This window comes from Peromyscus leucopus, chromosome 1 (assembly GCF_004664715.2).
Source record: "Peromyscus leucopus breed LL Stock chromosome 1, UCI_PerLeu_2.1, whole genome shotgun sequence".
Classification (NCBI taxonomy): domain Eukaryota; kingdom Metazoa; phylum Chordata; class Mammalia; order Rodentia; family Cricetidae; genus Peromyscus; species Peromyscus leucopus.
In genome coordinates this window covers 77,504,443-77,520,804 of record NC_051063.1, presented here as the reverse complement: position 1 = coordinate 77,520,804, position 16,362 = coordinate 77,504,443, and the positions used below count along the sequence as shown (strand labels likewise).

At 52.3% G+C, this 16,362-nt stretch overlaps 1 protein-coding gene and 1 long non-coding RNA gene across 2 annotated transcripts; one reads left to right on the top strand and one right to left on the bottom strand.

Moving 5' to 3' along the window:
- Positions 1-944: 944 nt before the first annotated feature.
- Qprt (quinolinate phosphoribosyltransferase) lies at positions 945-15,953 on the bottom strand. Its single transcript, XM_028885688.2, has 4 exons — positions 15,758-15,953; positions 1,933-2,468; positions 1,562-1,693; positions 945-1,462 (listed from the first exon to the last, which is right to left on the bottom strand). Exons 1-4 carry the CDS (start codon positions 15,936-15,938, stop codon positions 1,244-1,246), a joined length of 1,068 nt encoding a protein of 355 aa, XP_028741521.2. The 5' UTR covers positions 15,939-15,953; the 3' UTR covers positions 945-1,243.
- Positions 12,465-14,954, top strand: LOC119088934. The gene is made up of 3 exons (XR_005092695.1): positions 12,465-12,702; positions 13,809-13,992; positions 14,712-14,954. It is a non-coding gene; the product is annotated as an uncharacterized LOC119088934 (long non-coding RNA).
- Positions 15,954-16,362: the final 409 nt, after the last annotated feature.

Genomic DNA, 16,362 nt, shown 5'->3' with positions numbered 1-16,362 from the left:
TTTCAGATTCTGGAGCATGAGTTTGGGTCTCCGAATACACATTCCCCACCGTGACCCCTCTCAGGCTCTGCTACCACCCAGAATTCTAGATTGGGGGCTTTCTGACTACTAGAGCATCCCTGAGCCCATATTTCCTGCACCGGGGCCCAGCAGTGCCCAGTTCTGTGGGGACTCCGTTCTCCCTCTTCAGAAGTGAGGAAGGAGTTGGGGCTCTCAAGGACCTAAGGTCTCTGGAGTTGGACCACCTTGCTCAGAGTGTGGCTGTGCTGGCCCTGGAGGAAGGACAGGACCCAGACGGGGGTCAGAGAGGATGGGGCAGTGCCATGCAGCACATCCAGATCGTGATGTGCATAAGGACAGCCCCTTCCGTTCAGAACAGCAGCCAGCTCTGTCCAGTATCTCTGCCAAGAAACTCTGGGCCTCCTGACACCGTCTGCCAAGAGCAGGGGGCTGGATGATGTGGGCCTCGATCTGTGGGGCTTCTGACTGAAGTGAGCTGAGTGTTTGCCCCCAAGGGACACCAGGCAGGAAATATTTCTCAGTCAACCTAGGGCCCTTTGGATAGGGCCCTTGTGGGAAAGAGCTGAGTTTTTCCTCTTTGTGGCCAGGGGTGAGAAGCGTGGGCTCTGAGAGGCAGAGGGAGGGAGCCCTTGGGAAGAGTCACCTCATGGACCACCAGCACCTAGGGCCGCTCATGGCCATGTGCCTCCTAGAACTGCCTTAGGAACTCCAGGCTTAGGGCTCTTGCCCGTGGCCCTGGCCCCATCCCCAACACTGCAGGAAGGAAAGAGAGTTTTGGGCTGTGCTAGCTAGCGGCTGTCTCCTCCCAAATGTCCCAGCTGCACATAGAGGCCATGTGGTGTCAGCTGCCGCCTGCCAGAGGCTTGCTATGAGACACCATTTGTTAAGGGGGCCACCCTTCGAGAAGGAAGTGTTTGAACAAGTTTATGTCTTAAAATAGTTGAGCGGTGCTGACTTCTAGCATTTACTGACCACATGCTGCGTGCTGGTTGTCACCAACAGCCCAGCAAGGTTGAACATTTATGAGACCCATTTTACAGATTAGAAAACTGAGGCAAGCCAAATCAAAGTCAGCCCCGGCAGGTCACGCAAGCTGGTGGTGGCAGAGCCAGTGGGAAACCCCGGTGTCAGATGTATCCTGTTGACCTCTGAACCTAAAAATGTGTGACCTGAGGGGGCCAACAAGCCAGAGTAATGCATGCTGGTGGTGTCTTCTTCAGCTTTAGGACCGGCGGGCATAAGGCACTGGAGTATCCCCTTCAGCAAACAGCTTGAGAGAGAAATCCAGGGCTGGAGCAGCCTGGGTCAGCATCCCCAAGGAGATGACATCAATGTGGGTCCCACAGAACTGGGGGAGGTTGCCCAGTGTGACGCCCCCACTGGCTTCCACGGCCACGCTGGGGAACTTGGCTTTAAGTGCAGCCGCTGTGGGGTGCAGCTCCTGTAAGATACAAGTCAAGGGGAGGTGAGAGAGCCCCCCCCCCCGCCCCACCCTCCCCCCCCCGCCACAGGCCCTGTCCAGGAGTCCGAGCCATCTCACCTCGGGCTTGAAGTTGTCCAGCAGCACCAGATCAGCCCCAGCCTCTGCGGCCTGCAAGGCCTCCTTCAAGCTGCTGCATTCCACCTCGACTTTCAGAGCGAAATCAGCTGCCTGTCGGGCCCTCCGCACGGCCTGCCGGGCCAATAGAGAGAGGGTGAGGTTGGGTCCCCTGGCACCGGACCCTGGAGAGCCCAGAGAGCTGGGCTTGGAATCACAGGCAAAAAGGAAGTCGGCCTCCCGCCTTTACAGATGCCATCCCTGACCCTGGGATCCCTTGTCACCAAGCAGTGGCTGGTAGACTCTGGTGGAGGGACTGGAATGAGGGTCAGAAGCGGACCAGAGTGAGAACAGCGCCTCCTCCAGGCTCTCACCTTGTCCACGCTGCCGGCAGCCACCACGTGGTTGTCTTTCACCATGATCAGCCCTCCCAGGTCGTAGCGGTGGCCCGCGGCCCCGCCTACTAGGAGCCCATACTTTTCCACCAGTCGGAAGCCCGGAGTGGTCTTCCTCGTGCCCGCCACATGCCCGTTCCAGCCGGTGCTCCTGGCCACCTCCACAGCTGTCGCCGCCACACTGGCAATCCCACTGCAGCGGGCCAAGGTGTTAAGGGCCACCCGTTCCCCCAGCAGCAGGTGGTGGGCAGGTCCCCTGACTTCTGCCACCTTGACCACAGGTACCAGCTTCGATCCCTCTGGGAGGAACCAGGACACTTGGCAGCTGAGTTGGGTAAAGATGGCATCAAAGAAAGGTCGCCCGGCCAGAACCCCCGGGGATTTGGCCCACAGCGCAGCCTGTGCTGGAGCCGACCCCGTGACCAAGGCTGCAAAATTGAGGCCCGGGCAGTCTTCCTGAAGCCAGCTGTTCGCCAGGGCTGCTAGGGTCGGAGAGGGCAGCAGGAGCTGCAGGCCTGCGAGGGAACCAGAGAGTCACTGTCGGTTTCGCACTTCTTCCCAGAGGTGACACGAGTATATTCAACTGCACGGGCAACAGGGCGCTAGCCAGTCAGGGTGGAGACTGGGCTGGGACAGAGCGTGGGGGCTCCCCGCCGACCAGGTTGTCAGAGTCAATAAAAATACCCTGCACCTAGCTAAAGTGAAACCTTCAATAAGCGTCAGAGAGTTTTCTAAGGGAGCTGGGTGTGGTGGTGCAGGCCGGTAATCCCCACACTCTGGGAGGCTGGGGAGAGGACCTCACAGACCTCCTCTCAAAATAGCAACAACAACAATAATAAAATGTAGACGTGGGGCATTTGCTCCTTCCTGTCAAACTATGCCTCCTTTTTGTACATTTTTTTCTGCATCGTGTGTGTGTGTGTGTGTGTGTGTGCGCGTGCGCGTGCGCGCGCGCTTTCAAGAGTTGGTTTTCTAAAACATGTAGGTCCTGGGACTCTACTTCAGCTTACCAAGCTTGGCACCTTTATCCGCTGAGTCATTTCCCGCCATACATCCTGTTTTTAACTTTAATTGACTTACAGTTAGAGAAACAACCTGAGATGCATCTCCTAACACAAATGAGCCCAGCAGTCTTACTAACCCCACACAGCCTCCCCCTTTCAGAATTCAAGCTCTGTGCCCTGAACAGCAGCTGCCGCCGCCTCCTCCCGTTCCTGCCTACTGCCCCTCTGCTCTGTTATGAAATCTGAGGACGTAGGTACTCGGCTCATTTTCCGGTAGAGTATGTCCCAGGTGACACGTCTAACAACTTGTAAGTAAATGTGACCTGCTACTTGAAATTCAAATGTGACTTGGCGTCTTGTATTTTATGTATCAAACCTACTACTGGGTTCAAAGCTATTTATTTACCAATAAGACATTTAATATCCGGTTAGTCTATGGAGACATGGCCTGCTTAGGTAGCCGGGGATGGCCGGGCTCCCAGTCAGCCCACCTCCTGAGTGTCAGGGGTTACAGGCATGCACCACCAAGGCCCTCTGTATTTAACAGCATGGGTACACCTGCAGGTTGCCCGCCTCCATTCCAGCCATCTGTGTTTCCCGGAAGGTTTAGCTATTTATGCCCTGAAGCCCTCCAGCGGACGGACAGCTTATGTCTCTGTCCTCCTGGCTTTCTCTGGAACACCAGGTATTTTTATTTGTGGTGGTGATCTAAACCAGGGCCTTGAGCTTCTAGAAAGTGCTCTACCACTGAGCCTCACCCACAGCCGGAAGTTCAGGTATTTACAGCCACACAGGACCACGCAGGAAAGGCAAATCTGCCGAGAGCGCAGGGCAGCAAGGTGGCGGCGGCTTCAGAACTAGACGCCTTAGCGCGGCTGCAGACTAGGCTCGGTTGTGTGTTGTTCCAGAGACGAAAGTGAGGGAATAAAGGGTAGGGGCATGGTCCCGCTAAGTCCTTCACCAACTAAAGGACCTTTCAGCCTTTAGGGCCGCAGAATGTGGCCACTGCAGAGACGGACCCAGACACGATGCAACATTGCCACCTGTCGGTCTGTAGAGGAGCTGCAACCTTCCCGCAATTTGTCTGGTTCCCTTAACTCCCGCCCCCACCCCACCCCCTCTCCTTCACCCCTGCTGTCCTGGAATTCACTATGGAACCCAAGCGGACCTTGAACGCTAGACAGCCAAGGGCTGGGATTACGGGTGTGAGCCACCACATCCAGGTCCCCAAACAGTTGTGGACTTCCATGTTGGTCTCAGAATTGCAGTTTTGCTGAGAATCCTGTTGAGTTGGTGCCTCCTGACCTCTAGGACTTGGTGTTAGTAGTTCCGCACCACCGGCCCCTGCTGGGCTCCTCGGCTGTGAGCTCTCACTGGTCTGCACTGTATTCAGAGTTCTTGCTTTACAGCGAGAGTTCCAGATGACAATGCTCTATCACTTGCTGCCTGGCCCTTCCCTTTTTTTTTTTTTTTTTTTTTTTTTGAGACAGTGTTTCTCTGTGTAACAGTCCAGGCTGTCCTGGAACTCCATCTGTAGACCAGGCTGGCCTCGAATTCAGAGATCTGCCTGCCTCTGCCTCCCGAGTGCTGGGATTAAAGGTGAGAGCCACCACTGCCAGGCCTCTTCGTTGACTCCAGCACTGTGAAAACTCGGGTTCACATCACTGCACCGGCCACTCTTCACGTCACCCCACTCCTGACTGAGCAGCTGCCGTGGAGATGGCGGTGGGGGGGTCTTCCTGCCACGCTCAGACCTCATAGTCCCTTCCCCGGCTCCAGTCATCATTCTCCTCTCTGATCTTTCTACCGGCCCTGCTAAGCCAAAGGTCCCAGCAATCTGCACCACACTCCCGTCCAGTCTTCTGCTGTATTCCAGCTGCCTGGCCCAGCTAGGGGCTCAGACTTGTAACCCCAGCTTGTGGAAGGGTAAGGTAGGAGAGTTTCAACAAGTTTGAAGCTACATACACAGTTCCAGAACAGCCTGGGCTACTGTGTAAGGTTCTGCCAAATAAATAAATAAATAAATAAATAAATAAATAAATAAATAAAGCAAACAAATGCCTAGTGTGCTGAGCATTTACAAAATGATCCAGGCAGTAGTGGCACACACCTTGAATCCCAGCACTCGGGAGACAGAGGCAGGTGATCTGAGTTTGAGGCCAACTTGGTCTACCGAGTTTAAGGACAGCCAGGACTACACAGAGAAACCCCACCTAAAAATGAAGTAAAAAGAAAAGAAAGAAAGAAAAGAAACAAATTTGTAAATACATCCAAATATTGACAAGTTCATACTGCTGTAGCAAATATGCGGTGGTAGTTTTGCCGTCAGAGAGGCCACTTGGTGTTGTGACTCAGCCCAAAGACTGCAGGGAATGAATGACCTGAGTTTCAATAGTGTCTCAGCCTCTCTCACCTCAGGCCACAACTCAGCCTTTTAAGTCTGTAACAGGGATAATGATGCAGAGACCCCGGACTGCTAAACATCGAGGGACGTGGTCAGGCAAACAGTAGGTGTGTTGGCTAAAGAAATGTCTGAAGCATCTCGCAAGTGTGGTGGGTGCTGGAGGAGGTGACTGTGTCCCTGAGAAGGATGAGTCATGTTTGCCAGGCAGAGGTGTTTGGGGTCAGAGGGATTTGAAGCTGAAAAGCAGAAGATGAGATCAGGAGAAATGGGAGGAGCCCAGAAACCACCACAGAGCTGGAAGTGAAGTGCCCGGATTATGTTTTTACTGGAAAGTTCACCTCAGCCACCAACGAGGCATCCAAAAAGAGTGGCAAAGCCCCAAACCTAGGCGGCAGCGTAGGGTGGAGGAGCAGCGGTCGATGTGAGAGCTAGCTGCTTCTGGGGTGAGTCTGCCGAACTGGCAGCTGTTAGGTCTCGAAGCCTCGGGTTCGTCTTCCAAGTGGTTGAACACAGACAGCAGGAGTCACCCCACGAGAGAAGTTTGGGCAAGAGGAACATCAGGGGAAGGCGGGAAGGGCGTGGGGAGCCCAGGCGTGTGGGTACCACAGAGTGCCGCCTCATCTCAGCCTCCCCACCAGGGTTATTCCCATTTCAAAAAGCATAGAAACCAAATCTCAGTGTTCTGGGGTGGTGCTGTGTGGTGAAGCCAGCCTCACAGCAGCACAGCTGGGGGGGGGGGGCAGGCGGCTCTCTGCAGGTGTTGACGTCGCCGCCTACGAGAAACATGAATGGTGCGTAGAGGAGGTAGATGGGTCCGTTCCCAGGAGACCCGGGAGTGAGGACTAGCCAGACTGTGGGCGCAGCCGGGGAGGAGGTGCAGGCAGAGGTGTGGCTGATGTCACACAGAGAAGAGCCAAGAGCGGATGTTTGGGGGTTGTGGAGAGGAGATTCAAGTGGAAGACTGAAAATGGGTCACTGGACTGAGCAACCTTGTGACTAAGAGGCCTTGGCTAAAGCGGTCTGGGTAGTGTGTGAAGGAAACAGAGCTTCAAGGTCACAGTCACAAATGACACTGTGAGGCGAGGAAGTGGAGGCGGTGAGTGTGAGCCGCTGGCTTCGGGTGCTGAGCAAGGGCCCTCACCCAGAGCAGCATGGCTGGGGTCATCTGGAAAGCCTGTTTTAACTGTCAGCTGCATCAGAATCTGCGGGGGGGGGGGGGGGGTTTGGGGATGCCAGGTATCCAAGTCTCCCTCACATCCCAACGAAGACGGATACATAGGAAGGTTAAAAGCTGAGCTCAGAGCCAGGGAGTTGGCTGAGGTAAAGATGCCTACGGCTTAGCCTTGCCTAGCCTGATGACCTGAGTCTCATCCCTGCGACCCACATGGAGAAAGGGAAGAACTGACTTTCACACACGTTGTCCTCATGACCTCCATGTATACACAGAGAGAGACACAGAGAGAGAGAGACACACACACAGAGAGAGAGAGAGACAGAGAGAGAATAAGTGAATGTTCAAATGCAGCATAAGAACTGGGATGCGCCAGGCGGTGGTGGCGCACACCTTTAATCCCAGCACTCGGGAGACAGAGGCAGGTGGATCTCTGTGAGTTCGAGACCAGCCTGGTCTACAGAGTGAGTTCCAGGGTAGCCAGGACTGTTACACAGAGAAACCTTGTCTTGGGTGTAGCTGCTACAGATCCTGGCTGGGCTCCAATCCCAGGCTCAGAGGGGCTCACGGCAGCACTACTCAGATATCTCCAAGTCACAGAGTCAGCCCCAGTGTCCACCAACAGGATGAATAAAGAAAACACGGTGTATATGCATAGGGAAGCCTTAGCCTCAAAGAAAAACAAAATTACCATTTGCAGAATGGTTAGAACTGGAAATCATGTTAAGACACACATTACATGTTTTCTCTCAGATGTGGAGCCTAGATTGAAAAATAAAACACTAAAAGTAGAAGGAAGCTGTCTGGGGGAAGATGAGGTCTAGCAGGAGGCATGAGAAGGCAAAGAGGATGATGGGGAGGAAGGTCAAAGTCCACTGTGGCCATGTATGAAACGCTTTGTTTTGTACAAATAGCATATGCTAATAAACGTAAATGAAAAGAGGGAGAAATAAAGACAAAGAAGCAAGGCTGGGCATGGAGGCGCACACCTTTAATCCCAGCACTCGGGAGGCAAAGGCAGGTGGATCTCTGTGAGTTCGAGGCTAGCCTGGTCTACAGAGTGAGTTCCAGGACAGCCAGAGCAAATAGTGAGACCTGTCTCAAAAGAAAGAGGGGGAGGGGAAGGGCAGGGGAGAGGATGAGGGAGAGGCTCCAGCTGGAGAGGCAGGTTCAGTGGCAGAGCACAGCTGTAGCACACGGTCTGGATTTGTAATCAGTGCCCAGCCCAAAGAGCCGATGCTTAAAACCAGTGCTTAAATTGGTGGTGTAAACCAGGAACTGTCTTATGGCCGGCCAGGCATGGTGGCACATACCATTAAACCCAGCACCTAAGAGGCAGCAGCAAGTGGATCTCTGTGAGTTCCAGGCCACCGGGGCTACATAACAAGACCTTGACTCAACAAAACAAACAACAACCACAAACAAAAGTTTGAGGCTAAGGCCAGCGAAATAGCTCATTCTGGAGAGATGCCTGCCACCAAGTTTAAGCAATTGAGTTCCATCCCAGGCCCCTGCATGATAAAAGAAGAGGTCCACTCCTATCTTCTGATCTACATACCCAAACAAACAAACAAACAAACAAACAAACAACAAATAAATGTAATTTTAAAAATTAAAAAAAAAAATTAACTGGGCATGGTGGCGCATGCCTTTAATCCCAGCCCTCTGGAGGCAGAGGCAGGTGGATCTCTGTGAGTTTGAGGTCAGACTGGTCTACAGAGCAAGTTCTGAGACAGCCAGGGCTATGTAGAAAGACAATGTCTCAAAAAATAAAAATAACATTGCAATAAAAAATACGAAAAAAATTAAGAACGCAAATGCTTGTGTAATGTGACACCATCCATGTGACTCCTGTGGGTGTCAGAAGCTGAGACTGAACTAACAGGCTGGGACCTTCTTAGGGTGATGAAGGCGTTCGACTCAGTGAAGTTACTAAAACTCATTGACTTCTCCACGTAAGTGGACAGGAACCAGTGCTGCGACCAATGTCACAAGCCGTTTGCCAGTCCCACAGAACAGCAGCTCTGAACTGAGCACCAGGAAGACAGCACTCAGAAGACAAGATACCCCAGGAGAGGTGGCACCTTCACTAACCTCGGCACTCCCCAGGCCCAGTCATAAAGAGAGCTGAGGCCAGCCTGTCAGGAGAGAGGAGGAGGGGGAGATCAAAAGGAGCTGAGCCCCTGAGTCTAGACGCAACCACCTCCTTACTACTTGTCAGGTAGGCACCCACCCCCAAGCTGCACCGTTCAGTGGCTTCATCACACAGGTCTGATGGGTTATTACCTCATTCTTCGGCTTGGGAAATGAACGTTCTCAGCTTCTTTCTGCTGACCCCTCCCAAAAAGCTTCCAGTGCCAGGAAATTCAGATGGATAAGGAGATGCGCTGGGAGACTGAACATGAGAACAAAAGATTGTTCTTGTCCTCCCGTGACTCAGGGTTGCAAGAATAAGATGGTCAGGAACCCAAACATGCATTTCTCATTCTAATTTTTTAAAGATGTTTTTATGTATATGAGTGTTTTGCTTCTATATGTGTGTGTTCACTACATGTGGACCCTCCGAGGCCAGAAGTTATTGGAGCTCCTGGAGCTGGAGTCACAGATAGTTGTGAGCCAGCGTGTAAGTGCTAGGAACCAAACCCCAGTCCTCTGCGAGAGCAGCAAGTGCTCTAACTACTGAGCTGTGTCTCCGTTCTCCGAGTTTCTTGCACAACAGAATTAGTGGAGAGCTTGATTCCTGGGCCCCAGCTCCGGGGGAGGGAAGAGGGGGCGTATGGAAGGATACTCTGTGGAAGGCACAGCCTGAATCTAACTGCTAGCAGAGTTTCTGAGTCTGGGAAGGTCAATCGCCAACACACACCAGTGTCCACCATATCAGGGCACTGGCTGTGTGCTGTCATAGAGCCTACCCACGGTCCTCCACACTACACACATTTATAGATGGAAAACTGAGGCCGGGAAACGGACAGAGAACCTTCCTAAAGAGCAGAGCTGGAGAGTGATCGAAGAGACTGGAGCAGGCAGCCATTGCTCTACCCTCTCCACAGTGAGTGCTCTCAGGAGAACCCAGCTGCTTCAGCCCCCACACTTCCCACACACAGACAGCTTGGAGATGAGTGGACCTGGTTGCCTGGTGTCGGGCACACTGTTCACACTATTTCCACTTGGGGGAATAAACAAACACATCTGGTGTTCTTTAAGCCTCATTGGTTAACATTTCCAACAAAAGGGATTCCCGAGAGTGGTTCTGAATATCCAGGCTCTCCTAATTAGCAGCTGCCACTGGAAGGCATTAACTCAGAGAGAAGCTGAGCTTCAGGGGGAGGCGGTGGAGCCAGGCTGGTGCGGTGAGCAGCCTGGTGGGGACAGATTGCTGAGGATAATGTCACCCGGCTGTAAACCTGACCTCTCAAGGGATACCTTTTTAATTGATTATTTGAGGTGAATAAAACTCTGATACAATTTACATGGCACGGATAGGGTATAGCTAATTTGGTGGAGTTCTTGCCTGACATGTAGGAAGTCCTGAGTCCCATCTCCAGCACGCCTGTAATTCCAGCATCTGGAGATGGAGGCAGGAGGATCAGAAGTTCAAGGTCACCCTCAGCAATGTAGAGGGTTGGAAGCCAGCCTTGGCTATATGAGGCCTTTTTTTAAAAATAACAACAACAACAACAATAATAATAATAAATAAATAAATAAAAAGGTAAAAAGGTGATTCCAGTGTGGTGGTATGAACCTGTAACTCTAGCTACTAAAAACAATGAGATAGGAGAACGTCATGTGCAAGGCCAGCCTGGGCCATCATTGGGATCTTCATGTGAGGTTGAGATGTAAATACAGGGTGACTGCGCAGTCCCGGTCAGGGGTGGTCCTGCCCACCACCCCATCATGGCTGTCCCTCCTGCAAGACGCTCTGACCAGTAGCCGGGACAGTCTCCCTCTGCAGACCTGCTCCTCTGACTGGTCCTGAGCTTCAGCATAAGCTTCCCAGGAACTTCTAATTTTTTGGAGATCATTATTTCAATAATGTCACAGCCGAAGAGAAGGCACAAGTGTCTCCTTCGGGTGTCTTCATTCTGGCCCTGGGAGACGGCCCAGGGGTAGTGCTTGCTGGGAAAGCATGCAAATCCCCAGAACCCACATATAACGCGCACAGAAAATCAAACTAAGGTGAATGGCTCCTGTGGAAACACCCGAGATTAACCTCTGCCCTTCACATGCATGCACCCCCTACCATGCGTGTGTGTGTGTGCGCGCGCGCGCGCACACACACATACACACACACACACACACACACAAGCATACAGATGCAAAAGGATTCTCACCAGGATGTTCACAATTTAATCTTCACAACCACAATTATACCCATTTTATAGGTAAGGAAATGGAGGTACAAAATAGTGTAAGTTCATACGACTGGGAAGGGTGGGCTCGAGGTCATAAAGGTGGGCTGGTCATGTTAAGGACTCATTCACACACTTCACCACCAAGAAGAAGGGATGGTTATAGATCTAGCTCAGTTTTATTCCTCCTTTTCCTCTGAGTCATGCCTGCAGTCACCTCAGATCCCAGGAAAGACAGGGCTGACGATATAAACCTGTAGACAAAGGACCCAAACTGCCTCAAGCAATGGGTTCTCCAGGTCCACTACCCTCCTGTGTCTGTGATCATGAGCTTGCTCCAGAACTGGAGCAGTCCTCTTAGGGAACTAGAGTGCTCTGGTGAGCACTTCTTCCGGGTCAGAAAAGAGAAAACAGTGGACCAGACCACATGCTGCATCAAGACAAAGTTCTTCGAGCTACATCCAAGATGCCAGGCCTTTGCTCCTGGCCTGAAGGATGAGTCAGAAACATCTGGATTGCAATCCTGATTCCACCCCCATGTTCCCTTGGGTTCTTTGAAAGTGACTGTCACAGGGGGACAGTTGTGAGGGCAGGGGACAATTCACATCTGTGTCTGAGACCAGGCCTGGCCACCAGCCTCAAGACTTTAGTGTCACAGCTTATTTGTTGATTCACTCAACAAACACCAGGTGGAGACAGAGGCTAGCCCACACTGCAGCTTCCTGACAAGGTCTTCCCATTGCCCTCTCACTTCTAGGGAACAGAAATGACTTCCAAATAGGACCCTGTAAAGCCCACTATACCGCGTGCTGAAATGGGACACATGAGGGTGAAGAAAGATTTGTTAATGAAGTGTGAGGGCAAAGGTGAGGCTGTAAAGTGTTGGCCCTGAAAACAGGTTAGGCTTTGACCAGGGAAAACACTCAGAGAGAGGGGGGGGAGGGGAGGGAGAGAGAAGGGGAAGAGAGGGAGGGGGGAGAGGGGGGGGGAAAGAGGGAGAGAGGGGGGCGGGGAGAGGCCACAGGCACCCGGGAGGGGTGGTAGGATGGTAGATACTGGTAGATGTGGTTCTGGTACTAAGAAAGGAATGAGAGAGAGAAGGTTGAGTCATGGAATGAGCCAGGCAGAGCGGGCTTGGAGGAGAGTTCAGAACCGGGTTCTGGTCCCTGGGCAACAGGAAGTCACTGGATAAAGCCATGAAGACTGAAGTTTTAGTATTTAAGGGCCAGTGAGGCGGCTCAGTGGGCAAAGACCTTGCCTTCAAGTCTGATGACTTTGGTTCAATCCCAGAACCCACAAGAGAGAAGAGAACTGAGTCCCGGAAGCTGTCCTCTGGCTTGCACTCCATGGACATGCTTGCCCTCACACAGACATACATTTAAACTGTGCCTAGGGTTCTTGGCTAGGGAGCTATTGAAAGGCTTTGGCAAGAGGCGGTTAATCAGAATGAACTGTGACAGCAGAGCCTGTGTCTCAAGGTCACGGGACAGTGCTTGGCCACCACGATGCTCACATGGGCTCAGCGTTCTCACCCCACTGGAACCTCTCGGCCTTTGCCTGCTGGCTCCCAGCTGCTTCTGCCACACTCTGGACTGGCACTTCGTTTCCCTGGCTCCCCAGCCTGGGCCTTACTCCCTTCCTTGTTTACCCTCTCTTGGCTTATCTCATGCAGCTCACTGGGCCTCACCAACCTTCTAGCTGAGCCCAGAGGCGAGCATCAGATGTCACATGGGTGAGGGTGAGGCAGCAAGGCACCAGGACCTTGAGGACAGGATGCTCCAAGGAGGCAAACAAAAAAGATAGGACCGCGGTGCTGTGGAGGTAACTCCAGGGGATGTAACCACTGGATAGTCGAGGGCCATGAAGTGAGTGGGTGCCCTCCATGCTCGGTTTAGGATGATGATGAAGGAGGAAGAGAAGAAACATCAGAATAGCTGCTCAAAGGGGAAACTTTGAGTCTGACACACCAAACACGAAGATGGAGAGTTCGGGGCTTCCAAAAGTGGAACCTGGTCTCTCAGGAGGCAGAGGCAGGTGGATCTCTGAGTTGGAGGCCAGCCTGGTCTGTAGAGTGAGTTCCAGGACAGCCAGGGCTACACAGAGAAACCCTGTCTTGAAAAGCAACAGAAAGTGCAGAGGCAGAGTTGAGGGACTGTTGAAGAATATTCCTTTACACTGTGTGAAGGTGTGTCACTGTGATTGGTTTAATAAAAAGCTGAATGACCAATAGCTAGGCAGGAAGAGGATAGCTGGGACTTCTGGGGACAGAGAGATCCGGGAAGAAGAAAGGTGGGGTCACCAGCCTGAGGCAGAGAAATCGGGACTTGTAGGAGGGGAGGTAAAAGCCACGAGCCTGGTGGCAGCACATAAATTAATAGAAATGGGTTCATTCAAGTTATAAGAGTTAGTTAGAAACAAGCCTGAGCTAAGGCCATGCTTTCATAATTAATAATAAGTCTCTGTGTCATGATTTGGGGGCTGGTGGTCCAAGAAAGCCTGCTATAAAGGACCCCCCACTAGCCTGTTTCTGGGTACCCGGCCCTTGGGATGGTGTTTAATCCTACCCATCCTTTGGGAAGGCACTATGTTTAATTTACCAACAAGGAAACTGAGCACAGTGAGATTTAGTATCTAGTCTAGGTGACATGGCGGTCAGGTGGCAGGGATGGGACTTTATGTAGGTGACTCTGAGGTCACCTCTAAACTCTGTGCTACGGAGTCCACAGAGATGTCCATGAGCGTGTGTGTGTGTGTGTGTGTGTGTGTGTGTGTGTGTGTGTGTACCAGAGATTGGTAGACTAGTCTATTTTCCTCTTTCTTTCTTTCTCTCTCTCTTTCTTTCTTTCCTTCTTTCTCTCTCTCTCTCTTTCATTCTTCCTTCCTTCCTTCCTTCCTTCCTTCCTTCCTTTCTTTCTTTTAAATACTAGATCTCTGAATGAACCTGGAACTCACAAACTGGCTAAAACTGGCTGGTTACTGAGCTCAAAGGATCTGCCTGTCTCTCCCATCACCACAACTACCCTCCTTGAGGATTGCAACCATCCACACTTGAGGATTGCAGACCAGCTTTTGTGTGGATCCTGGGGAATCTGAAATCAGGTCTTCCTTCTGGTGAGGCAAACAATTTACCCACTGAGCCACCTCTCTAGACCCCATCCTTGAAGTTTTTGAGGTTTTAAATTATTCTTCTTAAGAATTTGGGTCTGGGGCCTGGTGTGGGGCACACACCTGCAAGGTCAGCATTTGGGAGACTGAGGCAGGAGGATCCTAAGTTCCAGGTCAGCCTGGGCTACATAGTGAATTTCAGGCCATTTTGAGCTGTGAATTGGGACCCTGGAGATGTGGCCCCGCATAGCAGTGGTACCGGAGAGATGCTCAGAGGTTACGTGCACACGGTTCTTGCAGAGGATCCAAGTTCTATTCCCAGCACACCCATCAGGTGGCTTACAAACCACCTGTAACTGTAGGGGAATTCACTGCCTATGTCCTCTGAGCACCCCCAAGCACGTGCACACACCTCCTGCCATATATACACAGAATTGAAAATAACATCAATAAACACTAAAAGATAACCTGTCTTAAAAATAAATGAATAAAAGGCCTGAAAGACAGCTCAGGAGGGACCTGAGCTCCATCCCCAGAGATGTGCAAAGGTGCCCTCTGACCTCCATGCTGTGACACGTGACACTCCCCACCATGCACTCACAATAATGACAAGTTAAAAAATTTAGAAACCTGGATCTGGCAAAAATTATCATTATAAACCCCCTTTCTCAGGAAAAAAAAAAAGACTACATGGCTATTTTCTCTGAATTTCATATTCATATTAGGCATTCATGGCCTCCCTGGAAACCCATCCATGGTTCCTCAGTAAAGAACTCATCCCTAAAGGACCAGCCTGGACATCCGCAAAGGTGATTGAGTTTCCCTGCAGCCCTGCCACATCTTCCGGATAGAAACCCAGGATCCTCCCTACAGGGTAACTAACTTCCCAGAGTTCCCACAGCTGTGAATACGCCTGGGACTCAAATCCAGGTCAGTTTACTTTGACTGGAAGTAAAGGGAAAGGCAGCCCAGACACGGTGTTGACCCAGCGCTTGGGAGGCGGAGTCAGGCAAGTTTGAGGCCAGCCTGATCTGCACAAGGTGCTCCAGGGGTGCTAGGCAGAGCTACAGATCCAGAGCAGGCTCCGCAGTCAGGATCGGAGTTACAAACCAGGATTGAGGACAGAGGACGGGGAAGGAGACCCCAGGGAGGGAAAGGAAACACAAAGATTCAAATATGAGCCGTCTAAACGCCAGGGCGGGACTCGGGGCCTTAAGCACGAGAGCGAACGCGGGACCACTGAGCTGCATTCCAGCCTTTGTCATGTTTACAGACGCGAGAAAAAGAGGCTGTGAAAATGTAGAGGCCTGGCATTGTCCTGCTGCACTCTGGACTCAAACAGCGGCTGGACTCCCAAGCCTGACTCTGAACAGCCTGAGCACAGGCTCGGACTTCATCCCCTGCCCCCACCCTGCAGGGATGAGACAGGACTTTGCCTCTGCTTCTCTTGGCTGCTAACGGGGGCAGAGTCCAGGACTGCTTCCCTTTCCAGGTCCCCACTACCAGTCCATTTGCCCCCAGCACCCCGACCTCCTCCATTCCATCCTCCAGCTTCTGCCCTTAGGACTCAACACAGAAGGAAGAGTAAGCAAGAGGACTTTGAGGGTTCAGCCCAGTCAGAGAGAAGTGGGGTTGGGAAGAAGGTCCAGGAGAGACGAGAGGGAAAGGGGGGTCTTTAGAGAAGAGAGAGGGATAGAGATGGCGGGAATCAGGAGAGGGACAGGCAGTAGGGGACCTGGGAGACAGGGACACAAAGCGAGACGTATGTCACCTTCAGGGTCCATGATGACTTGGAGCAGCCGGTCAGTGTGTCCACCACTGTCCAGATCGCTGATTCCAGAGGTTGAAGCTGGGGTGGGGCTGCCAGAGAGAGTGGGGAGGGGCCGAGCTGGGCTGGTCTTCCGGAGAGGCCTCGCGGTCCTCCTCCCGGACCCTCGCTGAGCCAGCCCCATTGTGAACCCCCGAGTCAGGGAGAACGGCTCAGTGGTGAGATTTAGAAATTCTGCCCCTTCTGGCACCAAAGGGGCCCTGTTTTCTCCCATTTCCAGCCCTCCTGGAGTTCCCTCGGAGTGCATGGCTATGAATGCCGGACCCCACCGGACCCCACTCTCCTGGGAGGGCCCGAAAGCCTTGTTAGTGGTGCCCTGGGGAAACCATGGGTCCTAGAGCTGCAGTCAACTCCCAATTCCGTTTCCCCCATTCCAAGCCCTGAGAGAGGGTCTAAATCCACCTGCCTGGGCACCCCCCACCCCACCCCACCCCCACCTCCATGCTGGGATTAAAGCATGCACCACCACATCCAGGCCATTCTCTTTTTATTTCAAATACCTTTTCTTGTGTCTCCATTTTCTTTAGCTATAAAATGAAACACTAGCC